This window comes from Palaemon carinicauda, chromosome 45, assembly GCF_036898095.1.
Source record: "Palaemon carinicauda isolate YSFRI2023 chromosome 45, ASM3689809v2, whole genome shotgun sequence".
Classification (NCBI taxonomy): domain Eukaryota; kingdom Metazoa; phylum Arthropoda; class Malacostraca; order Decapoda; family Palaemonidae; genus Palaemon; species Palaemon carinicauda.
In genome coordinates this window covers 29355785-29382078 of record NC_090769.1, presented here as the reverse complement: position 1 = coordinate 29382078, position 26294 = coordinate 29355785, and the positions used below count along the sequence as shown (strand labels likewise).

Below are 26294 nucleotides of genomic sequence, written 5' to 3'. Positions count from 1 at the left end.
AGGCGAAAACACTTGCATCACAGTCAATAGTATTGTAAAATAATGTCACTACTGTATCTTCATAAGTAAGCCTAGGATCACTGATAAATATCATGCATGAACACTGATATAGGCGCTCTGGCCTAGGGGCTATAGTAGCCAACTGGTATGGGGTCAGTCGATGACCGATAATAAAGCGTCAAAACACGATATAAAAGTTCTTAGCTATGAAGACTAAATAACTAATAGTATCGATTAGTTAATGAGGCCGGAAAACGCTGTTGAGGCTAACTAAATAAGGCATGCAAAACAACAGCGACGCCATAAAATGGCCGGTCCGGTCGAGGCACAGCTCTGCCACAAAACATCAAATATCTCGAAAAGTAAAATTTACTTTACGGTCAGAGCTTAATTAAACAATACTGGAACCTTGTACTCAACTTTCCAGAAGAAGGCGAGGCCGAAGGTAGCGACATGACGAAGATGCAGTTTGATGAAAAGAGCGTAGGGAAAATCCGTCTAAGAGAGGCAAGCTACTAGCAGAAGGATGGAGACGGACGTGACGTCATTTAGCAATGGCGCCCGTTTGTTTACGTCTCGAGTACCAAAAGTAGCCACGAACGAGATTAGCTGTGGAACGGCTCCCAGCTATTCTCCGCCCCTACACACCGAAGTGTTAACTCTGTTTAGGGTGTAGATAGCTATGTGGAGCGTTAATACATGCGTCCCCTGTTGATATACGATGTCTTAAAAGGGAAACCTTTAGGATACTCGCTCCAGAAGTTAGAATTCTGTGATAACCTGTGGTTAAATTCTCTGGGAATATCTAGTAGTTATATACCCAAGGAAGCTACCAAAAAGGAACCTTCCATCAGGACGCCATGGCTTGAGCCCAAAAAGACATTTAATCATAATTAATTATAGTGAGGGGTCAGTTTTCATAGAATATAACTGCTGAAATAGCACTCACAACATACATTATTTGAATTATTCTAGAAATACCAAATTTTAATTGCCTGTTTTTAACTTTCTAAAATATTGAAATACAGTACTATTCTGTGTGTATATAAAGCAAGTTTATTTTTTACTTGTTACTGTAATTTTCCCTGTTTTATTACAGCCATTATCTGCTAGAAAAACTAAAACGAAAGTAAATCAAAATGGAAAATTTGAATTGAAGGTAAGTGCAACAACTTATGAGTGCTGTTACAGTATTGTCCTGGTTAGATGTCTGGTAGTGAATTTTTGATAGATGATTATTTTATAGATAGTAAATTTGAATTACTTTAGTCACAGTAATTGTTTGTTCCTACATGTATACAAATCTTCATCCCTTATTGGTAGTATAATTTCAGCCAAGCTAGAAACTTGGCTGTAAAAGTTATGACGAGGTGTTGGAAGTTACGTGTGGGTATTGGTGAAGGCTTGCCCTCTTGTAAGCTACGTGAGTAGACATTTTGATTTGAGGTGTCGAGTTGTATAGATGTGCTCTTGTGTGACAAAATTTGGCCTTGTAATTTTTTTTCTTTTTCTTTTGTTTGATTGGATTGTTTAGATGTATGGAGAAGCCACATGTGGGCATACGGTACAGTCGTGGCATTCCGGGTCGTAGATGTGGAACGTTCATGGACAGGAGGTCAGTGGACCCCCAATTCATCATGCCCTTCTTGCAGGGGCCATAACTGTAAAGTGTCATCATCTTGCCTTGCAGTTGCCTGAGTATGGTAATAGCAGGAAAAAGAAGGCTGAGGAGGTTACTTCTCTGGGGTCTTCCATGAAGTTGAAGAGTTCTGCAAAGCTTCTCTCTTCTGGTACTTGGGCTTCAAACCCTCACTTTCACTCCTCCCTGGCGGGGTGACGTAGAAGGAAGGCAACCTAGAATTAGGACAAGCTCTTGGGGTAATGGCCCTTTCTGCTTTCCTTGAAGAGGTAGGTAGTCCCCAGTTAATTCGAAGTGAGTCTGATATCTCCTATTTAGGTGGTGATCCAGCAATGGACAATACCTTAAAGACTTTGTGGCCCCCCTTAAGTTTGGAGGGCATTCCATCAGAGTAGTAGTTTATGGCAGCCATAGCAACCTCTAAGTCTAAAGCTTCCTCTGTGGCCACTCCTCCAGTAGCCCTGCAAAGGAAAATGCTGGTGTGACCCCCTAAGGTCTGCTCTAGACCTCGAAAGGTGCAGTTGATCGCTGAGTCTCACCTTCCACAGCTCCTTCACCTATGGCTCAAGCATCACCTTCGACGATTAAGAGAAGGAATCTCCTGCGTCCTACCTTTCCACCCAGCCCTATTCCATCAACCACGTCCTCTACAAAGGCAAGCAGTTCTTGTCTCCCAGAGGCCAAGAGGAAAGAGCACCCGCAGAGCTCCCCCTGGGAATTGTCCTCATCAATGTGGATTCTTATGCCCTTCTCCTCGGAAGAGTATTCTTAAAAATCTTCTTGACATAGGACACGAGAAAGATCTAATTTTCTTGAGAGGCCTTGCGCCTCTGCCCCTCTGTGCATGTGCGGCCATGTTGACATAATCATCATCTTTTGAGTGCACATTCTTCGGATATTAACTTTTATGTAACATAAGCGCACCCCCTATAATGGCACCCTCTCATTTTACTGCATTTTTCACAGTGTCTGACTTTTCGTCGACTCATGCATGCTCCCTTGCTCATGCTATCACGTGCTCACCTTTTTTTATTACTATTATTATTACTAGCCAAGCTACAACCTTAGTTGGAAAAGCAAGATGCTATAAGCCCAAGGGCTCCAATAGGGAAAAATAACTCAGTGAGGAAAGCAAATAAGGAAATAAATAAATGATGAGAATAAGTTAACAATAAATCATTCTAAAAACGGTAACAACGTCAAAACAGATATGTCCGATATAAACTATTACAGTGAACCCTCGCTACTTCGCGGTTCGACAATCGCGGATTCACCACTTCGCGGGGTTTTTCCATAACCCATATATATATACATATCGCGGATTTTCCGGAAATTTCGAAAATACCGCAATACCTGAAGACCCCAAATACGATATTTCGTTACCTGTAATTCCATTAATACTGTAATTAGTAATATCTGCTCTTACTGATTGTTCATTGCATTACATATGACATATAATTAAGCACAGAAAGAAATAAAACACGAAAAGAGAATGTGATCATACGATAATTCAGTACTGTATACAGTACGTAGTAAAATTAAATCGAACATGAAACGCAAATCAGATGCAGTCATACCATATTAGAATGGTGTGTACTGTAATGGATATGCTTCTTTTCCATGAATCTTTTTTATGTATACGTACGTAGTACTGCATCCAATAATATTCTTTGTTGCAAAAATCACATTTCGAATAAGCGTACGAGAGAGAGAGAGAGAGAGAGAGAGAGAGAGAGAGAGAGAGAGAGAGAGAGAGAGAGAGAGAGGCGTAAAATAGCGTACGTAAAGCTGTATTATTATTATTGTTATTATTATTATTATTGTTGTTGTTGTTAATAAAATTATTATTGTTATTATTATCATTATTATTATTATTATTACTGTACAGTATTATTATCATTATTTATTATTATTACGGTATTGTACTTAATCTACGTACGTTCAGTATGCGCGGGGCATCTTCTATGAGTAGGTAACCAACGCATCATAGTACTGTAAGACGGGTTGTGATTGGTTCAAGCGCTGATAGATGACGAATCAGAACTCAAGTTTTGTAATCTAGCCTCTGATTGGTGTTTTGACCGCTTCTCCAACCCGCAGCATCACTTTGTCTCCCGCTGTATCGCTGTGTTGACGTTGTTAATTGTGAACTTTAATCTGTGCTGTGCGTGACTGTTTTAAGTTGAACTTTTTGTTGAACTTTCTGTTAAACCCTACTGTACAATGCCTCCCAAGCCTTCTGCTTCTACTAAGGCTGGTAGTGAGCCTAAACAGCACCGAAAGATGATGACGATTGCTGAGAAGGTGACGCTTCTCGATACTATGTTAAAAGACAGTAGAAGTTACGCAGCCGCAGACCTCGAAGACCTGACGAAATCGGGCAGTGAAGACAGTGAAACACAGGAAGAGACCCAAGAAAATGTCGAAGAAACGGTCTTAACATTAGAACGGCTTGCCAAGCTCTGCAAGCTTGCGAATGAGGTGAAAGAAATGTCGCAAGAGTGGGACGAGGATATGGTTCGTTCTGTACAATTCTGCACCAAGATCGATGAACACATGGCTCCCTACAGGATGCTCTTGCGAAAAAAGAAGCAGCGGCAGCAACTTCCGATCACAATGCCCTCAGAAGAAATTGAAGAAGTGTCTCAGGAAGAAGTTGAAGAGGTGTCCCAGGAAAAGACACCTCCGTCTGAAGAGACGTAAAATACTATTATTGGCTGCACAGTAGAAGACATCATCAGCTTCATCATCATCATTTCTACTGTGCAGCAAATTCATCGCCATCATCATTCAAGTTTTTCTTGAACTTCTTTCGTGGTGAGTACAGTAACAATCTTTATTTTTTACTTAAACATTTTAATATTTGTGCCTGTTTTATAGTTTAGTACTGTATGCATTAAGTTAAAGGGAAGGTTTTAAAAGCCTATCATATTTTTTTTTTTTTTAAATTTACATTTACGTACGTAAAACAATCTCTCTCTCTCTCTCTCTCTACCTCTCTCTCTCTCTACCTCTCTCTCTCTCTCTCTCTCTCTCTCTCTCTCTCTCTCTCTCTCTCTCTCTCTCTCGTAAATTGTTTTCCTGCTTTGCTACGTACAGTATGTACTGTATGATTTTATATAGATACGGTAAATAGTATTTGTAATAACATATTTTCTAAAAGCTTTTACTGTAAATATCACTATTTATTACTTTCATTATGCGCGTTAAATGCCTTCTTTGTTCTGAGCGTGGTTGTTTACTGATCGTACTTTATGACGCCGTCGTTTCAGGCGGCATCATAAAGAAAAACATTTCATTTGGAAGTCCTAAGGAAAATTAAGTAAAACATTGGTACTGTAATAACAAAATCAACATACTGTATACATCAATATAATCGATGCAAAAACTAACCTATACATATATGTGTACAGTACACTAAATGAGTTTGTTTCTTCATTATGATCAGAGATAAACGTAAACAAAACATTGGTTGCCATTTTTTATCGTGCTTTTTAGGTGTTTAGGAAACGCATGATATAAAATCGCCTTTAATATTTGTGCCTGTTTTAGTTTAGGGTACTGTAGTACATGCATTAAGTGTTCTGTACATTAAAGGGTAGTTTGTTAACAGTACTACGTACAAGGGAAGGTTTTAAAAGTCCGAATATACATGTTAAATAAATAGGTAAATATGATGTCACTACTTCGCGGATTTTCACCTATCGCGCCCGCGTCTGGAACCTATCTACCGCGATAAACGAGGGTTCACTGTAACGTCAAAAACAGATATGTCATATATAAACTATAAAAAGACTCATGTCAGCCTGGTCAACATGAAAACATTTGCTCCAACTTTGAACTTTTGAAGTTCTACTGATTCAACTACCCGATTAGGAAGATCATTCCACAATTTGGTAACAGCTGGAATAAAACTTCTAGAATGCTGTGTAGTATTGACCCTCATGATGGAGAAGGCCTGGCTATTAGAATTAACTGCCTGCCTAGTATTATGAACAGGATAGAATTGTCCGGGTAGATCTGAATGTAAAGGATGGTCAGAGTTATGAAAAATTTTATGCAACATGCATAATGAACTAATTGAACGACGGTGTCAAAGATAAATACCGTATATACTCGTGTAATGTTCGATTTTTGAAGGCCTATTTTTCAATTAAAAAAGTAAGGGTCGAACATTACACGAGATATATATTTGAAAAAGTAAAAATTTCTGGCCTACCAGTAGGTAAACGTAAGCTAGGCCTACGCGAACATTACCCTAGGCTATGCTACCTACCGGTAGATAATCGTAGGCTATACTTACACGTATATAAGGTTACCTACCGGTAGGTAAACATAGGCTAGGCCTATATATACAGTACCAACCATGTTCATTTAACACCAGGCATATTATTAGCATGGATTTTATTTCCTAAACCATCATAAATAGTTTTTTTCCGCTACGAGTAATGACTTTACCTTAACGCAGCAGGTATGAAGCTAGCAAACAGTCGGGTTGCGTATGTTATAACGTGATATGGTTAATGAAAAAATCATGCTCATTTTATTTTACTTGGTATGGTATATTAATTGACATTAATAATAAACCACAAAAATTTTCTTAATTAAATCCACATTTTTTTTTCTCCAAGTTCGAACGCTAGTTTCTATAACTCCAAACATTTTTACTGCTTGAACGTTATTTGTTCCAGCGGACAGCGGCTGCAATAACTTGAAGCTTGAATTTTGCTGTAAATTTTTTTATATTTCTTGGTAGACATCTTGATGGGTTATGAGTAAATTCTTATTCATATATATTGTGAGGAAAAAAATTATTAGCATAACGGGTAATTATAATCACCGTAATTACCTGCAATTACCGGTAATGGTAATTTGTTACTCAAAACGATGAACTAATTTTGTTTGCTACTTTTAGTGCTTGCTTGTTTTTGAAAGCTATTAGGCGGTGATGATAATCGTCTGTTTGCAACTAAAGTGTTCGCTAGAAAATGTATGCTGAATACTCAATAGTTATTGTAAACAGATGTTAGTATTTAGGTGTTGTTCCGATTTGTTTTATACATTTGTTTGTCGCACTTAGGCATAACCCTTTCTTTGTTGGTAATTATGGTATGCTGGAGATAAAAGACACCTAGCCTACTGCCAAAATCAAGACTCGAACATTACATGAGGTATATGATGAATTCATGATTTTGAAGGCAAAATAGGGGGATCGAACATTACACGAAGTCGAACATTACACGAGTATATACGGTATTTAGATCAGGAATAAGAAATTTTATAGACTGTAAGTTTCTGTCCAACAGATTAAGATGAGAATCAGCAGCTGAAGACCAGACAGGAGAACAATACTCAAAACAAGGTAGAATGAAAGAATTAAAACACTTCTTCAGAATAGATTGATCACCGAAAATCTTGTAAGACTTTCTCAATAAGCCAATTTTTTGTGCAATTGAAGAAGACACAGACTGAATGTGTTTCTCAAAAGTAAATTTGCTGTTGAGAATCGCACCTAAAATTTTTAAAGTCATACAAATTTAAAGAAACATTATCAATACTGAGATCCAGATGTTGAGGAGCCACGGTCCTTGACCTACTTACAATCATACTTTGAGTTTTGTTAGGATTCAACTTCATACCCCATAATGTGCACCATGCACTAATTTTAGCTAAATCTCTATTAAGGGATTCACCAACCCCAGATCTACATTCAGGGGATGGAATTGATGCTAAAAGAGAATCATCTGCATATGCAACAAGCTTGTTTTCTAGGCCAAACCACATGTCATGTGTATATGGTATGAAAAATAATGGGCCAAGAACACTACCCTGTGGAACACCGGATATCACATTCCTATACTCACTGTGGTGCTCATCAACAATAACTTTTATATCTATTACTTGAAAAATCAATAATAATGCTAAGAAACGACCCACCCACTCCCAACTGTTTGAGTTTGAAAACAAGAACCTCATGATTAACACGGTCAAAGGCAGCACTAAAATCAAAGCCAATCATACGAACTTCCTGACCCCAATCAAGGGATTTCTGTACAGCATTGGAGATTGTAAGAAGGCATCACATGCTCCAAGGCCTTTACGAAAACCAAATTGCAAACTAGGGAATAGCTGATTACTTCAGCAAACCTATTAAGACGTTTTGCCAGAAGACGTTCAAAAACTTTAGATAATATGGGAGTTATGGAAATTAGGCGGTAATCAGTGGGACTTGAGCTACCACAAACACATTTACATAGAGGAGTAACATTACCAATTCTCCAACAAGTGCTAAAAGCTCCTCCTCTTGCTAACTTGTGCAAAGTAACAGATAACTTTTGAGCTAAGAAATCTGCTGTCTTTATAAAAAAACAAAGGAAAAATACCATTTGGGTCTACACCTCCGTAAGCATCAAGGTCCATCAACAGAGCTTTAATCTCACAAGATCGAAAAGCTAAACTAGTTAGTTTAGCCTCAGGAAAACAGGAATGAGGAAGTTCAAGTTTTTCATTACTCTGTTTACTGTCAAAAACATCAGCCAAAAGGGTTGCCTTTTCCTTTGGACAGTGAGTAACTGAGTCTTCTGGTTTAAGTAAAGGAGGAACTGTTGCATCTACACCAAAGACTGTAGATTTAAGGGTAGACCACCATTTATGTTCCTGAGTCGTACCAGAAAGGGTTTCTTTTATGGTTAAATTGTACTCCTTTTCAGTTAAGGCATAAACTCTCTGAGAAAAGCTCAAAGCTGAGTATAGTTGTTCCAGGTCAAATCTAATCTGTTACCCTTCCAAAGATGATAGGCCTCCTGCTTCTCTAAGTAAGCATGTCTACAATCATCATTGAACCACGGTTTGTCCTTCACTTGGTACCTTAGCACACGAGAAGGGATACGCCTATTAATTATGTTGACTAAATTCTCATTCAAAGGTACAACAGGATCTACACTACTATATAATTGTGACCAATTCAAGCACAAAAGATCATGCAAAATCCCATTCCAGTCTGCTTGGGATTTCATATGAATTTTACAAGAGTATGATATATCAGGGACAGGCTGCTCAGTCTTCACTACTAATGAAATCAAGGCATGATCAGATGTCCCGACTGGAGAGCCAACCTTACTAGTTTTAATGCCAGGGGAGTCAGTGTATACGAGGTCCAAGCAATTACCAGACCTGTGAGTAGCTTCATTTATGATTTGCTCACAGCCTGATTCAGAGGCAAAGTCTAAAGCTCTTAAGCCATGGCAATCGGTAGGAGAGATAGAACTTAACCACTCCTTATGGTGAGCATTAAAATCACCAACAAAGACAAAAGAAGCCTTTCTATCATCTTGTATCTTAGCCATAATGGTGAGAAGACAATCGAAGATAGAATCATCCATGTCTGGATTCCTGTATATCGAACACAAATAAAAGTTATGCCTGCCACAAACTTTTATTACATGAATCTCATGACATCCACATTGATAGCAGGACTTATGAGAAGCAGGGTACTCGGTCCTAATATAAACAGCCATTCCCCTGGCCCTAGGAATGGCATCATGTTTCAACATAATTGGCTTCTTAAAACCAGTTATAAGGAGCTCAGATGAGTTCCTCATATTAGAAACCAAAGTTTCTGAGCACAAAAGAATATCATACTGTCTGGAAGCAACTGTAAGGTCTTGGATATTTGCATGAAGACCACGAATATTGCAATACAGAAGACGACATTGACGAAATCTAGGACGTACTGGTCCCGTATTTTGCTCAATGTCTCCTGACAGCATAAGAATTAATAGAAATAAAAAAGAGACATCATACTTTAAAACTAGTTGTTCCAACACTGAGTACTTACCTCGAACTACTTTCTTAGGAGTATCTGGGATCTCCTCCCAACCGACCACAGTTTTGTGTAGTTTACCCTAGTCCCGTTTTCTATGAAGGGTAACCCCTGGTGGAGTGATACATGCCCTGAGGCTAAACCCAGGTCAGAGAGCATGCTTGCTCAGGTCTCGATCTCCAGTAAGTTCTCTGGTCGCGTCGCGATAACATCTCGACACGCTCTCCTTACCCAGTGCGACCCTTTGTGTCCCCGACCCCCTTTTGTGTCTTACGCGGTCCCCACGTGGACCCATTGTGTTCATTCTATACCCTTTCCTACCCTTCTCCTCTGTGTTCGTCGTGTAGGGGCAGCTTATGTTCTCCTACAGCCACGTGTCCGGAGTGTGAGTACTGGAACGAGGTGCAGTGGGTGCGCTTCGGCACCAAGAAGAAGAAGGCGTCCAAGAGGTGACATAGGGAGACGAGCCTCTCCTCGCCGCTTACTTCTCCCGATGCCTCGTCGAATGGAGCTTCTCAGCCACCTTCCCCGACCTAGATTAGGGGACGAGGTAAGTAGGTTGTGGGGAAGAGACCCATTGCTCTTCCCCAGGAGTCTGAGTGGATGCGGTATAGCACCAAGAAGAAGTAGGCGACGAAGAGGTCGCCTAAGAAGCCGAGCGTCCCGGGGTCCCAAACAGCAGGATTCTGAGTCTTGGCTACGAAGGAGGGTAAGAATCTGAAGGTAGTTTCTCGCCAGCCCTTCGAGTGTGAGATCTCGTACCACAGGCCAAGAATCTCACCTACTCTTTGCTGATGCCAGAACTAAACGAAAGACTGCCTTGAGGGTGAGCTCCTTGTCTAGAATTTCTTTTAGAGGCTCGAAAGGAGGTTCCTAAAGCATCTTCAAGTACCCTAGCCACATCCCCCTGGGGCACTCTAGCGGCTTGGGGGGAAAACAACTGCTCGAAGCTCTTGAAGGGCGTTGAGATCTATCTGGAGGCACCTAGGCCTATGTCCTTCAGGAGGAAGACTTGGGATGGACATGCCCACTTCGTCCCCGAGATAGACCAGGAAGTCTGCTATCTCATGAATGGAGGCCCCTAACGGCCTGATGTTCTTCGAGGAGCACCCCTTAGAAAAGATAACCCACTACACCTGGTACACCTCAACATGGAGGAGCCGATACACTATGCAAGACTAAATACCCTTCAGGATAGCCACTTCAACTGAAGGGAGGATAGTAAGGATGGTTTTGAGAAGAAAAAGAATCAGAAAAGGAAAAGACAACCTCTTGATAAACCACCAGGTATCCATGGCCCTTCTATTAAGGGGGCCGTCCGCCATGGGGTTTTGACATAACTTTCAGAAATCGAAAATCGTTTTATTACTTCTATGTATGCATAAACATCGTACATGCTTCCCAGAAGTTTCAGCCAATTATTTTTACAAATAACGAAGATATAGCGGTCTTTAAATGATGACGTCATCCTTACTGTGTTGTCTGCATGACTGAGTTTGAAAAAATCGTCTTTGTGTGTTATTTTTGCATATCTATAGCGATTTTTCACTTATGTTTTGAACTATCGTACGTCTGGCAGAAATGGGAGGCATTGGTAGAACGTAGTTGAACGAAATCTACTCCTCAGAGAACAGAAGCCAAAGTTTCCAAACACTTACAGAAGTTATAATGCATGCGTTTGTTTACTTGAAGTTCGTATGTAGACTGTTTTCACAATGTCCTCGGGAACTTTATAGCAAGGCCAATGTTACCTAAGGTCATAAAAAGAACAAATAGTCAATCATTTTTCCAAACAATGAAGATATAGCGGTCTTTAAATGATGACGTCATCCTAACTGCGTCGTCTATCTGACTGAGTTTGACAGAATCATAGTTCTCTCTCTCTCTCTCTCTCTCTCTCTCTCTCTCTCTCTCTCTCTCTCTCTCAAATTATATAAAACTGCCATTTATACAAATACAGTACTATAATTCTCTCTCTCTCTCTCTCTCTCTCTCTCTCTCTCTCTCTCTCTCTCTCTCTCTCTCTCTCTCTTGAAGTTTGCATGTAGATTGTGCTTTCATAACATCCTCGGGAACTTTATAGCAATCCCAATGTTACCAAAGGTAATAAAAAGAAAAAATTGTCATTTTTCCAAACAATAAGGATATAGCAGTCTTTAAATTATGACGTCATACTTACTGTCGTCTGCATGACTTGAGTTTGACAGAATCGTAGTTATGTTTATTTCTGCATCTATCTCTCTCTCTCTCTCTCTCTCTCTCTCTCTCTCTCTCTCTCTCTCTCTCTCTCTCTCTATCTTTCTCTCTCTCTCTCTCTCTCTCTCTCTCTCTCTCTCTCTCTCGAATTATTCAAAGCTGCCATTTATACAAATTCTATAATATCAATGTTCAACTCTTAGAATCAAATAATGGTTGAATCAAATAATGGTTGCTCTCTCTCTCTCTCTCTCTCTCTCTCTCTCTCTCTCTCTCTCTCTCTCTCTCTCTCTCTCTCTCTCTCTCTCTCTCTCTCTCTCTCTTTCAGAAAAAATTAATAGACGTCTCTAACACTAACAGTGAAGAAGAACAAAAGAGAGAGAGTGAGTGAGTGTGTATTTATTTAAAGAACATGTTAACACCATGTCTACATTCTCGCCGATCGTCCGTCTCCTCCTGGCGTAGCAAATCCTACATCTGCGTTGGCCTGTCTCTAAGGTAAAGTGACAATAAAACACATTTTTTATTTATTATTTCTTTATAATTATCTTTTTTACATGCCTCTTTCATTTTATGCAGTTATGTTATTGTTATGTGTAATTATATGTAGTAATTTATTATGGAGTCAATGTAGGTTTTTGGGGTGTGGAACGAATTATACAAATTACAGTGTATTCTTATGGGAATATTTGCTCCAACATACGATTGTTCTAACATACGAAGCAGTTTCTGGAACGAATTAAGATCGTATGTAGAGGTACCACTGTATAGGATAAGGTAAGGTATCAGAACAGAGTAGGTTGTCTGAATCCGATCAAAGAAACATAACTACCATTAGTAGATACGATTCACAAAATTTTGCGGCCCTCCGGGACGTGAGGAATAATAACACATATGGATAACTTAAGAGAGGGGAGGGGGGGGGGGGGGGGGCGCTAGGCAAGGCACATACACTACCCGCGATGACGCACTGAGCAAAAGAGCCAGTCCCCACCCTGGGTGACTTCCCATTCTCTGAAAGCACGTAACTTTAGCCTACCCCCCCTATGTAGGGAGTCGCGAAAGGTGTAAAGGGGGAGAGGACACCCAGGGGGAAGAGACTGGCTCGAAATCAGGTGACCACAGTGATGGGGGGGGGTACTAACCTCTGAAACACAGAAGAAGACCTGATGCGAAGCACGCAAACAAAAACTACATATGATGGCAGACGTTACAAAATGAAAAACTATAAAATACAATGAAATTCAATAAATAGGCTAAATCGGCATATTGAGTAAAATGGGAGAAAAAGAACACTGTGTAAAAGGAATACTGTAATAGCAAAACCTTCCAAGTTCGGGTAGTTGCCGACTTGGAGAGGAAACTATACCATTTTAAACAAAAACTAGTCCTCCAAAATCGGGTGAAATACCGATCTCAACAGGCAGGACTAAAATTAATGAAAACGCGTTCCGATTTCCCATAAAAACTAAAAATACCAAGAACTCTCGCATGAAATTGTACCGACCGAAGCCGCTAACTAACACTGCCCAAATAGCCTAAATAAAAGATAAAATCATGCCAAAACATTGAATTAGATGTCCATAACACAAAAATAAGACTACAATTAGTATAAGGAACTACGTAATAAAAAGTCTTACAAAACAAAGAGATCCCGAGGAAGCGACACCAAAAGACCGCATACACACCCGTAAGGGAGCGTCAACAAAGCGGCTGAGATAAAACCCAACAAGGTTATTGAATGAATGTGTGTCGCTACCTAGAAATCCCAAACAGACAAATATAATACTGTACTCAATTTGGGAGCATGGATCTCCAAAACGTTTGACATCTTCAAAAACACAAAATAACACAGAGCTACGAAAAACACGTCCGAACGTTCACGGGTGCTAACAAGGAATGATGGGAGAAGTTAGGTAGTGGTGGTGGGGTTGGGGGTGGGGTGGGGTGGGGGGGCAGTAGCTGTAGTGAACGACTCCTCGTAGTAACGGGGGATTTTGAGGAGGGAGAAGTCTAATTGGAAAGGGATCTCTGGTAGTGGTATCACTCGCCCCAGTTTTAATACCGACACCCTTTAGGGGTGAGCGAGCTGGATATATTTCTAGCATTCCATGCAACTTTTTTTTTCTGGTATACTGTATTTAGCAGTATTTATACCTTTGAGATGGTGCTTTAAGGAGCATTTCACTAAGCGACACAGGTTGACCCCAGAAAAGGGTCTTTGCAGCATTCCTTCAGCCAATAGCTGCACTTGCTTTATATCCTTTAACTCGACCGCTGGTCTTCAATAACTACTTCTTGCTGTCTCAATCTCTTTTAACTTTTACCTCATAGTGTAACAGTAGAATTTTACTTTAGGTACACTGGGGTATTGAATGGTCTCTCAGACCACATCACTTTGCTGTATAGCCTAAATCCTTAAATTCACAAATCTATTCTTAGATGTGATAAGGTAGATAAGTGTTGGTAAACTTGATTTGTAATTCAAGATTACAGAACCTCAGGATGTTAGTTATCTTTTAAATTGACCACATCACTTACTACAGTATTTTGATATATATTTTATGCATTAAAACTTTTTCTTTTCTGTATTAGGTTACAAAATTATCAACATCTGACCTTGAATATTATCTTGGAAAGTTACCTACTAAGACTGCAAGTGAATACGAGTCCAAATTTCTAAGACCTAGAAGAAAGATTTTGCCAGTTAAAGGTTCAGAAGCTACTAGACACAAGATAAAGGTAGTTTTACTTTGTATGTCACTGATGTAGAATATCATTGTAAGCTTCTGTTTGTCATAAAAAGGTGGCAGATGCTTATCTTGAAGTTTTTTTTTTTTTAATGTTTTTGTTCCAACACAAATACAAACCTTCATTCTTTATTGAGTAGACGAAATCAATGCAAGCTGACACACGGCTATAAATTTTTTTAACGAGGTGTCAACAACCGGTCAGAACCAGTGGTACTGGGAAGAAGCACTGGTGACCCCCCCCACAACTCATATCTTCTTCACTTTGATCTTAGGCGTGGTTGAAGACGAATGTTTCCTTCCACATTTGCTAGCTTTAGCAAATTAAACATTTACTCTTGATTTTATGCCCATTGACGCATGTTCGAGGATATTGTCCTTTAGTTTGTGACTTTATTAACATCATGGCTCTATTAACTCATTAGGTTGGCTAAAGGTGAACAACTCTTTGGCTAGGGACTCACCATTACCTCCTTGTAGTTAGACTTTCCTTAAGTCTTAGGATCAGAGAACCTCTGAGGAATTTTTTCTCGACTGTATTAGCCAAACCGATGATGCACATGCAAACAATGTGCGTCCTTCTAAGTGCTGTTGATTCAACGTTTTTAGCGTCGCCTTTTAGAAGCGGTTGCTTAGCGTTTGATCGCCTTTTATTGTTTTGGAAGGTTCACATTGTAAGCTACCTATCGGTACACTCAGATGGATGCTAGGCTTTCACTTGAGAGATATGATTGCCTTTTTCTACCTCTGAGCCTGTCGACCTTCGAGGTTTTCGGCGGATGCAGTTGCTACTGTGACCTGCTGTCCTAGCCTGGTAGTTTATCCATCCAGGCAGCTTGGAAACATCCTCACATTTCCAATGCTAGGGTGCTACAGTTCTTTGTAGTTTCTAGAAGATGTTGGCAGCTCTCAGTGGCTGATAGCACTAAAGGTGAAAGCCATCCTTTCACCTGATAGTTTTGGTTAATGCTTGCAATTTCTCGACAGCTTCTAAGCCAGGCTCGCAGCACAATTCAAGCTCATAGTGAGCGTGGATCGCAGCCCAAGAGTGTTTTGCACAAAGCAAGTGATATCTCAACTTATAAGATACGCCATAACGTATTTCCAAGAAATTATTTTGTGTTCTTTGTTAACTATGAGGATTAATTTAGTTTCCCTTATTACGTTCTCCAGGACCAACTCCAAGCGCCGAAAACATAACCTTATATGGGCATAGCGATGGTCTAGCTCCATGATTGGTCGGCTCAGAGGGGCATCTCGCGCTAGACAGAGTGACGTCACGGCCCCGGACCTTGGCAGTGCATGGCTGTCCGCCGTGGTGTGAGCATCTCTGCGCTCAGCTTGCTGTGTTGACTGATGCGGTGATTTAGGAGTGTCCCTCCGTGTGTGAAGGACTAATCACACATTTGGCTCGATAACTAATCACTCGCAGGCGATTAACGGTACCACCTGTGAATGTTCTTTGAACTGAACCTGAAATAGAATTGGCGTTGGGAAAAGATGCAAGTCTATTATTTAATGTAATCCTGTACCATTGCTGTATTTTCTTTATTGACTTGTATTTATGTATTGTAATTAACTCTATTGCAATTAATGTAATCCTGTACCATTGCTGTATTTTTTTTATTGACTTGTATTTATGTATTGTAATGAACCCTATTGCAATTAATGTAATCCTGTACCATTGCTGTATTTTCTTATTGACGAGCTGTTTTTTTTTTTTGTTTGCAGCTAAAACCTCGTCCGATATACAAATTATACTCCTCAATATATCTAATTATAAAAGACGCGAGTTTCAAGACCTACATGCCAATAACTTATAACTTTAGCCGAGAGAGTGAACCCCTCTCCGGTGTTCTACACAACTCGAGTCAGGCTTGTGACAAGATTCAAGCTCACAGCGAGCCTGGATCGCAGCCCTAACCGTGAACGCTAGCCTTTCACCTGAGAGTTTTGGGTAATGCAAGTGATCTTTCAACACCTTGCAAGCCAGGCTCGCAACAAGTTTCAAACTCATTGTGAGCCTGAATTGTGCTGCCAAAGGTGAAATCTAGCCTTTCACCTGAGTTTTGCTTAAAGTAAGCGATATCTCAACTCGTCGTGAGCCAGACTTGTGATACGATTCAAGCTCATAGCGAGCCTGGATCACAATGCCAGACGTTGAAAGCTAGCCTTTCACCAGAGCTTGCATGCAATCTAAGCTCACAGTGACCATGGATCGTTGCATAAAGGTGAAAGCTTTCCTTTCACCTGAGAGTTTTGCTTTTACCTATGATCTCTCAACAGTTTGTGATTCAGGGTCATAACATGATTTAAACTTGGGTAGCCTAGATCGCAGTGCTAAAAGTGACTACTCTCCTTTCATCTGAGAGTTTTGCTTGAAGCAAGCGATACGATCCAAGCTCACAGGTAATCTGGATGATAATGCCAAATATGAAAGCTATCCTTTCACCTGAGTGTATAGGTTGGAACAAGCAATCTCTCAACGCCTCGCGATTCAGGCTTGCGACACGTTTCAAAATCGCAACACAATACAGGATTACAGTGAGCCTGGATCACACAGCTGTGTCTGCTCATGCTCTTCTGAGTGGGGTAGAGCTGACGAGCCAGGGTTGCACACCTGTGACAGATTGCTTTCCGGTGTGGACTCGCGATTCTGTTGTGTTTCGCTCTTAGCGTCACTTTAGGTGATTGCAGAGCATTGCTCAACAATCAAGGTGGTTGCTTGGGTCATCCTAGCTCTTGTTCTCTCTTGAATGCTCTTTGAAGTAAAAACCTGTCCTACGAGATCTCTAACATGCATGAGGCAGGTAGGAATCTAGAATGAGTGGTAAGAGTACAAGGGTAGGTTTTCTTATTGAGAAACCTTTGTGCCCCTGATAAGTAATTGTATATAGTCGTTTACTTTATCCAGTGTTCACAAATTCAAGAGTGTGTTTATGGATATTATTCTTCCTTGTTCCTGAGTTTCTGAAACAAGGCAAGATTTTACATTTTCTTACTAATCTCTTTCTCGTAAGATAACATTAAAAATCCTAGGTTAACTGTAGCGATTCCTGAAAATTTTTGATGACTTGATTCTGGTACTCTAAATTGAGTTGTTTTTTGGAAAATACAAATTGCTTTAGATTTGTATTATCTCTCGGTTTATCGTGATCTAACTCGGAAAATTGTTTTTTCTCGCTTTAACCTCCACTAAGATGATTAGCTAGTTGCATGGTCTCCCCTACGACATTGCCCATTCTTTGGGATGGGGGCAAGTTACTTTCAGCTTCATCCCTGAGTTTGTTGCTAAGACTCAAATCCTGATTGACTGCTTTTGTGTCCTGTAAGAACGTTGAGGTACTGCTCGAACTCCAGTATCTCTCCCACAGATCAAGCATTTGCTTGTCAGCACATGCAGAAAGAAGGTGATGAGGAACTCCTTCTCCTCATGGATCAGGTAGGTCATCAACCATGCCATTAATCCTTCCCCCATCGACAGTAAAGAGTATGGCACTAATAATGATAAGGGATTTGTGTGAAGAACCTTAATTTTTTGTATGTTAGGAAAAATACAAATTACTTTGATTTGTCATTTCAATATTTTATTTGCCGGTAATTTTCCTCAAGCCCTTCATAATGTTTTATTCTGTTTTTGTTTCACTTAACAGGTGGTTAGCAGCATGCCTTACTCCCTGTAGGGCTCAGAGATGGTACCGAGACTTACTGTTGTGCAGCTTAGCAGTTCCACATTATCATATGTTAAAATTTCTGATGTGCAAAGATTTCAAGGTTGTGATTAGACGATGGATGTGGTGTGTTGAGATTTCGAGCTCATGATCAGATGTTTTTGGAGTTTTTTTTTACTGTGGGAGATTCTTAGGATATTAGTGCAGTGGACACTTCAGTGAAAAAAAAAAAAAAACCTACGGTTGTGTATCCTATATCAGTAGGTAGTCGGAGATATATGTCCAGACCCGGTTGACTCACTTTGTAGATCGTGAACCGCAATGTGGTGGGTTTCTTCTACAAGCTTGGAACTTTGTCTTGACTATGTTGACCTTGACCGAAAAGGCTTTGTCTTGATCCTAACTGCCAAGGTTGGCTGCTGTCGGATATTTAATGTAGTTGTGGTGTTGCTTGGTGAGATTATTGGACCACCCAGGCAACAACAATGTACACACTGTTGCTTTCATTAAGGTACTATAATATGTAGACTTCTGTAGCATGGCTTTGGGGAAGTTTAATTATATTTTCCCATCCCTTTTGATTGTAGCACATAGGAAGCCTCTGAGGCAGTTGTGATAAAAAATCACAAAAAAATGATGGTTCAAAAAAAAAAAAATTACATTTAAATTTAGTCCAAATATATACACTTATGTTGGTCTTTATTTATACTTATATAGATTAAATATTTAGAGGATTGATTGCTAAGAGGCTCTGCATGGAGATATCTATGTCTCTCCTTCTGGTTTTGAAGACCTGAATTTTCTCAATCATTGTATTGATTTTTTCTTTTTTTCTCCAAATAAAACTTTATTTTTATTTGTGTAAGCAGTAAGCGTTTCTTTCCCCTGCATAATCTGTCCCTTTATCAGCCACCAATTTAGAGGTTGTTTTATATGCTTTAAATGTAATTTTTTTTTCTCTTAATATTCTACAAATTTACTTAAGCTTGAAGAGAGATCTTATCTAAAGAAGATAGAGCTATTTATCTAAATTGCTGTTTTCCCCAGAATGAAATCAACGGTCATGCTACCTGTTTATTCAGCAAGCTCAAATCAAGTAAAGATAATAGGGAAATTTGAGGTTCTAGCTGGGACCCCTTACCCAGTATGGAAAACTTGAGGGGTGGTGCCCAGTTCTCTTGATTGTTTACCTTTTGTCCAGATTTCTGGGTATTCCACCATTGTATCTTTTTGTGTAGTGAACGTTGGAGTGTTGCAATATATAAGGGTTTGTGACTGAGAAAACTTTAGTGGTTTGTGTGTATGCAACATATTTGATTTTATTTTTTTCTTCTGTATCCCTCAAGCCCCCCTTTTTCCAAAAATGTCTTAATTTGTTATTGTTCCTTTCCAGTTATTGACAGCAGCCCCTACACTCAGTAGGGAGTGTAAGGGAGAGGGAATTTAGAATATTTCCTGTTATCAGTCTGTACTAGTCTGTGATGCTGTTCTATATCCATACCTTGTAACTAGAAGTAAGCTACTGTGTTGCTATATGAGAGTGTGTCATGAACATTAAATAGTTAACAGGAGCTATTGAAATGGCATATCTGGTCAGAGGCCCAAGAAGTGAATTCCGATGTTAGGAAGAGAGTGACTTTTGAGTTTAGTATGAATTCAGACTTATTCAAAACCCCTTCCAAGATTGAGAGATTTCAAATGTACTGTTGACAAACTTTTCGAGACATTGTAATGGTGGGCCCGCAGAGACCTGCACAGCAGCGTATGCGGCTGAACTGTTCAGAATATGAAAAAATTGTAAGTGACTTTGCAGCTTAGTGGTGAACTGGATATTGAAGGGACAGTATTGATTCAGGGGAAAGTATGGTAGCACAGTATTTTCACAGATCTATATTTTCTTATGGGTAATTTCTAGTTTGTTATTTGTGGAGCTGGAGTGTAAAGGACTGATAATTTTGCCCTAAATTTGGTTATTGGAATTGACAGATAAATATTTATAAATGAATATTTTTTTTCTTGTTTTTAGGAATACAGCATTTCATTTCAGAACCTCTCACCACATTTTCCCTTCCCTAGCCACTGTTTTTTAAGATCTCTTAAGTACAGTAATTTATCATAATTCTTTCCTCCCACAGTGTGTTCCTTTATTAATTATAATATTCCCTTTCACCTAATGTTCTTATACCTTTACTTATAATCAGCAAGCCAAAGGCAAGAGAAGGAAAGGTATGATAAATAACAAGGTTCAAGCTGGGTCCCCTTGCCCAGTATAAATCAAGGGGTGGTGCCCAGAGCTCCGTTCTCTTGACCTGTTACTTAGGTTTTTTTGGGTATTACACCATTGTATATTTGTTGTGTAGTGAACGTTGGGTTGTGGTCGGCATTCGGACACTAGGCAGTTCGGGTGCTACCTCTGGCCACAGTCCGCAAACCACTACAGTGTGGTCGGCATACGGACACCAGGCAGTCTGCGTGCTACATCTGGTTAATGTCCGTAAACCAATACAACACGATGTCCAAAAAGAACTTTTCTGTGATGCAGCTACTACGAGCTTGTGTGTGCAAGAGACAGTCTACCTTCATTATCCACTACCTGCAAGATGTAACACTGATCTCTTGACCCATTTTTGTTAAACCCTGTGGTAGCTGCACAGGACTATTAACAGTCGTTCGAGGGCAGAGGTTGCCGTGTTAGTCTGGGGTGAATGAAGAGGGAATGACTGGTAAGTATGCCCCATATTGCTTGTAGCTAGAATATATGTTTATATATTCTGTTACGTCCATATTATCACAATTACCTTTGTACACACCTGATCACTTTCACACAGGCTGTCAATTGGCTGATACTGACAGGGTTCAGGTTTGAGGTGTCAGGATGCTCATCCCTCGCATTATCGTGTTCGGATGCAGTAATCCCAGGTCAAAAATTTCAGTCAGATTAAAGGACTTCCATCCACTTTAGGCTGAGTCTCCTAAGTAAAAAACTAATGTTTGTATTAGTAATGGTAAAAAATTTGGAAGTAATTTGTATCTTTCCTAACCATACAAACCTAAGTTCTTTACACATAGTTTACCCACTATCACCTACCACCAGAGAAAGTCCCAGATGTGATCAAAGTGAAGAAGGTATGAGTGAGTGGAGGGGTAAGGGGCACTGCTTCTCACTGCTACCACTGGTAACAACTGGAATGGTGGTTGACACCTCATTATAAGTTTTTATAGCTGATATGCTGGCTTGTACTGATTTCTTCTAAGTAAAGAACCCAGGTTTGTTTAGTTAGGAAAAATACAAATTACTTGCAGTTTTGTTATGGTTATTCATATTTAGTAGAAAAGATAATGGAACTTTTTTTTTTGCATATTTAGACATTTAATCATGAATTAATTATGGTGAAAGGTCAGTTTTCATAGAATATAACTGTTGAAATAGCACTCACAACATACATTATTTGAATTATTCCAGAAATACCAAATTTAAATAGCCTGTTTTTAACTTTCTGAAATATTGAAATACTATGCTGTGTGTAAGCGCAAGGTACGTGAGGCAAAGAGGGCAGCTGACATGAGGTGGGGTCAGGGATTGGGTCATTCATATGAAGAGAATAAGAAGTAGTTTTGGAAAGAAGTGAAGAGAGTAAGGAAGGCTGGCTCAAGAATTGAAGAGACAGTGAAAGATGGAAATGGAAGGTTGTTAAAAGAAGAGGAAGCAAGGAAAAGATGGGCGGAATATTTTGAAAGTTTACTGAATGTTGAGGATAATAGGGAGGCAGATATAATTGCTGTTGCAGGTGTTGAGATGCCGGTGATTGGAGATGAGAATGAGAGAGAGATTACAATAGATGAAGTGAGGAGAGCACTAGATGAAACGAGAGTAGGAAAAGCATTTGGTATGGAATGTGTGAGAGCTGAGATGTTGAAGGAGGGGGGTGTGACTTTACTTGAATGGTTGGTGAGATTGTTTAATATGTGTTTTGTGTTGTCAATGATACTAGTAGATTGGGTTTGTGCATGTATTGTACCACTATATAAGGGTAAGGGAGACGTGCATGAGTGTTGTAATTCAAGAGGTATTAGTTTGTTAAGCGTAGTGGGAAAAGTGTATGGTAGAGTAATGATTAATAGGATCAAGGATAAAACAGAGAATGCAATCTTAGAAATACAGGGTGGTTTTAGAAGAGGTAGGGGTCGTATGAATCAGATTTTTACAGTTAGGCAGATAAGCAAGAAATATTTAGCAAAAGGTAAGGAGGTATATGTTGCGTTTATGGATCTGGAGAAAGCGTATGATAGAGTTGATAGGGAAGCAATGTGGAATGTGATGAGGTTATATGGAGTTGGTGGAAGGTTGTTGCAAGCAGTGAAAAGTTTCTACAAAGGTAGTAAAGCATGTGTTAGGATAGGAAATGAAGTGAGTGATTGGTTTCCGGTGAGAGTGGGGTGAGACAGGGATGTGTGATGTCGCCGTGGTTGTTTAACTTGTATGTTGTTGGAGTGGTGAGAGAGGTGAATGCTCGAGTGCTTGGACGAGGATTAAAACTGGTAGACGAGAATGACCATGAATGGGAGGTAAATCAATTTTTGTTTGCGGATGATACTGTACTGGTTGCAGACACAGAAGAGAAGCTTGGACGATTAGTGACAGAATTTGGAAGAATGTGTGAGAGAAGGAAGTTGAGAGTTAATGTGGGTAAGAGTAAGGTTATGAGATGTACGAGAAGGGAAGGTGGTGCAAGGTTGAATGTCATGTTGAATGGAGAGTTACTTGAGGAGGTGGATCAGTTTAAGTACTTGGGGTCTGTTGTTGCAGCAAATGGTGGAGTGGAAGCAGATGTACGTCAGAGAGTGAATGAAGGTTGCAAAGTGTTGGGGGCAGTTAAGGGAGTAGTAAAAAATAGAGGGTTGGGCATGAATGTAAAGAGAGTTCTATATGAGAAAGTGATTGTACCAACTGTGATGTATGGATCGGAGTTGTGGGGAATGAAAGTGACGGAGAGACAGAAATTGAATGTGTTTGAGATGAAGTGTCTAAGGAGTATGGCTGGTGTATCTCGAGTAGATAGGGTTAGGAACGAAGTAGTGAGGGTGAGAACGGGTGTAAGAAATGAGTTAGCAGCTAGAGTGGATATGAATGTGTTGAGGTGGTTTGGCCATGTTGAGAGAATGGAAAATGGCTGTCTGCTGAAGAAGGTGATGAATGCAAGAGTTGATGGGAGAAGTACAAGAGGAAGGCCAAGGTTTGGGTGGATGGATGGAGTGAAGGAAGCTCTGGGTGATTGGAGGATAGATGTGAGCGAGGCAAGAAAGCGTGCTAGAAATAGGAATGAATGGCGAGCGATTGTGACGCAGTTCCGATAGGCCCTGCTGCTGCCTCCGATGCCTTAGATGACCGCGGAGGTAGCAGCAGTAGGGGATTCAGCATTATGAAGCTTCATCTGTGGTGGATAATGTGGGAGGGTGGGCTGTGACACACTAGCAGTACCAGCTGAACTCGGTTGAGTCCCTTGTTAGGCTGGGAGGAACGTAGAGAGTAGAGGTCCCCTTTTTGTTTTTGTTTCTTTGTTGATGTTGGCTACCCCCCAAAATTGGGGGAAGTGCCTTGGTATATGTATGTATGTGTATATAAAGCAAGTGTATTTTTTACATGTAATTGTAATTTTCCCTTTTTCTTTACAGCCATTATCTGCTAGAAGAACTATAAAGAAAGTAAAGCAAAATGGAAAAGAATTGAAGGTAAGTGCAACAACTCATGAGTGCTGTTACAGTATTGTCCTGGTTAGAAGTCTGGTAGTGAATTTTTGATAGATGATTATTTTATTGAAAGTAGATTGAATTACTTTAGTAACAGTAATTGTTTGTTCTGACATGAATACAAACCTTCATCTCTTATTGGTGGTATCATTTCAGCGAAACTAAAAACTTGGCTGTAAAAGTTATGACGAGGTGTTGGCAGTTACGGGTGGGTATTGGTGAAGGCTTGCCCTCTTGTAGGCTACGTGAGTAGACATTTTGATTTGAGCCGTCGAGTTGTACAGACGTGCTCTGTGTGACAAAACTTGGCCTAGTAATTTTTTTCTTTTTCTTTTGTTTGATTGGATTGTTTAGATGTATGGAGAAGCCACATGTGGGCATGCGGTACAGTCGTGGCATTCCGGGTCGTAGATGTGGAACGTTCATGAACAGGAGGTCAGTGGACCCCCAATTCATCATGCCCTTCTTGCAGGGGCCATAACTGTAAAGTGTCATCATCTTGCCTTGCAGTTGCCTGAGTATGGTAATAGCAGGAAAAAGAAGGCTGAGGAGGTTACTTCTCTGGGGTCTTCCATGAAGTTGAAGAGTTCTGCAAAGCTTCTCTCTTCTGGTACTTGGGCTTCAAACCCTCACTTTCACTCCTCCCTGGCGGGGTGACGTAGAAGGAAGGCAACCTAGAATTAGGACAAGCTCTTGGGGTAATGGCCCTTTCTGCTTTCCTTGAAGAGGTAGGTAGTCCCCAGTTAATTCGAAGTGAGTCTGATATCTCCTATTTAGGTGGTGATCCAGCAATGGACAATACCTTAAAGACTTTGTGGCCCCCCTTAAGTTTGGAGGGCATTCCATCAGAGTAGTAGTTTATGGCAGCCATAGCAACCTCTAAGTCTAAAGCTTCCTCTGTGGCCACTCCTCCAGTAGCCCTGCAAAGGAAAATGCTGGTGTGACCCCCTAAGGTCTGCTCTAGACCTCGAAAGGTGCAGTTGATCGCTGAGTCTCACCTTCCACAGCTCCTTCACCTATGGCTCAAGCATCACCTTCGACGATTAAGAGAAGGAATCGTCTGCGTCCTACCTTTCCACCCAGCCCTATTCCATCAAGCACGTCCTCTACGAAGGCAAGCAGTTTTTGCCTCCCAGAGGCCAAGAGGAAAGAGCACCCGCAGAGCTCCCCTTGGGGATTGTCCTCATCAATGTGGATTCATAGGTCCTTCTCCTCGGAAGAGTATTAAAAATCTTCTTGACATAGGACACGAGAAAGATCTAATTTTCTTGAGAGGCCTTGCGCCTCTGTGCATATGCGGCCATGTTGACACACCATCATCTTTTGAGTGAGATGAGTGCACATTCTTCGGATATTAACTTTTCTGTAACATAAGCGCACCCCCTATTATGGCACGCTCTCATGTTACTGCATATTTTACCGAGTCTGACCTTCCGTCGACTCACGCATGTTCCCTTGCTCATTCTATCACGTGCTCACCTTTTTGCGCACATATTTCAAAGCACTCACACTTGCTTATTTGCGCTCATGCTGCAAGGCACTCGCATTATATTCTTGAATTAACATATTATAGTTGCAGTTCATCAGCCTTGTGAATGCGAGTAATCGTATTCTCGTTCTGTATATAATGTGGAGATTGGTTTATTTTTATATTTAACCAAGGACAATGATTCTTTAAGGACTTTTATGCCCAACTCATTTAAAAATTCCAGGTATCCTTGATTGTAGTTTCACTTATGAGAAACATAATCAGTCTACCTTCTCAGTTGCACAAAACATCAGTATATATACATTATTTGTTTTGTCACTTTCATAATTTTTCATTACTCCGTTTCCTTTTATGTGTACACAGTCCTTAACCAACGAATGCAATGGGGACCGAGAGGCCGTTCGTTGCTTGAATTGTTCATAAATCGTTATCGTTCAAGTTCCCCTGGGGTTGAATTTTGGCCTAGGGTATGCGTAGCCTAACTTAATTGCCTACGACTTTCAGAAGTCAACAAATAGTCCCCTTTCATATAAAATCAATATTGGTAGGCCATCACTTATCTGACAACTTTGGGACCTGGAGGGTGCTGGATTTTCCATTTTTCTGGATTATCCAAATATTACAGGTAGTCGAACTTACGACCGATATAGGGACTAAGGCGTAGATTTATTAAGATGCGTCATGATTCGGCAATCATATTTTATCATTATTTTCTTACTGTGTCAGTATTCCATTTTGTTTTTCAATAGAATATCAAATGTTCTAACAAAAAATTTTTGTATTGTATTTTTAAATTTCAAAAGAATTTTAAACATCAAGACTTACAGTAGTATTTTGTTTACCTTTAGTTATGATAAGCTGATCGGAAGGTCTTGCTACCGTATCAAAAGGTTGCACACATACGAGTGGCGTAATGTATATATAATTTCTTAATTTATTTGAAATATCTTCATGATGAATGCTGCATCAGCATCAATAT

The 26294-nt window shown here is 40.1% G+C and overlaps 1 protein-coding gene across 5 annotated transcripts in view; it reads left to right on the top strand.

The window, feature by feature from the left end:
* The window catches only part of LOC137634617 (protein FAM133-like), a 153317-nt gene that overhangs the window by 46035 nt on the left and 80988 nt on the right, over positions 1-26294 (top strand). For 2 of the 5 annotated variants that reach the window (XM_068367082.1, XM_068367083.1), the window contains exons 3-5: positions 1100-1159; positions 14253-14399; positions 23752-23808. In XM_068367082.1, the coding sequence (XP_068223183.1) occupies positions 1100-1159; positions 14253-14399; positions 23752-23808 (264 nt within the window). The remainder of the gene's footprint in view (positions 1-1099; positions 1160-14252; positions 14400-23751; positions 23809-26294) is intronic. The other 3 variants (XM_068367084.1, XM_068367086.1, XM_068367085.1) reach the window with 3 other exon arrangements.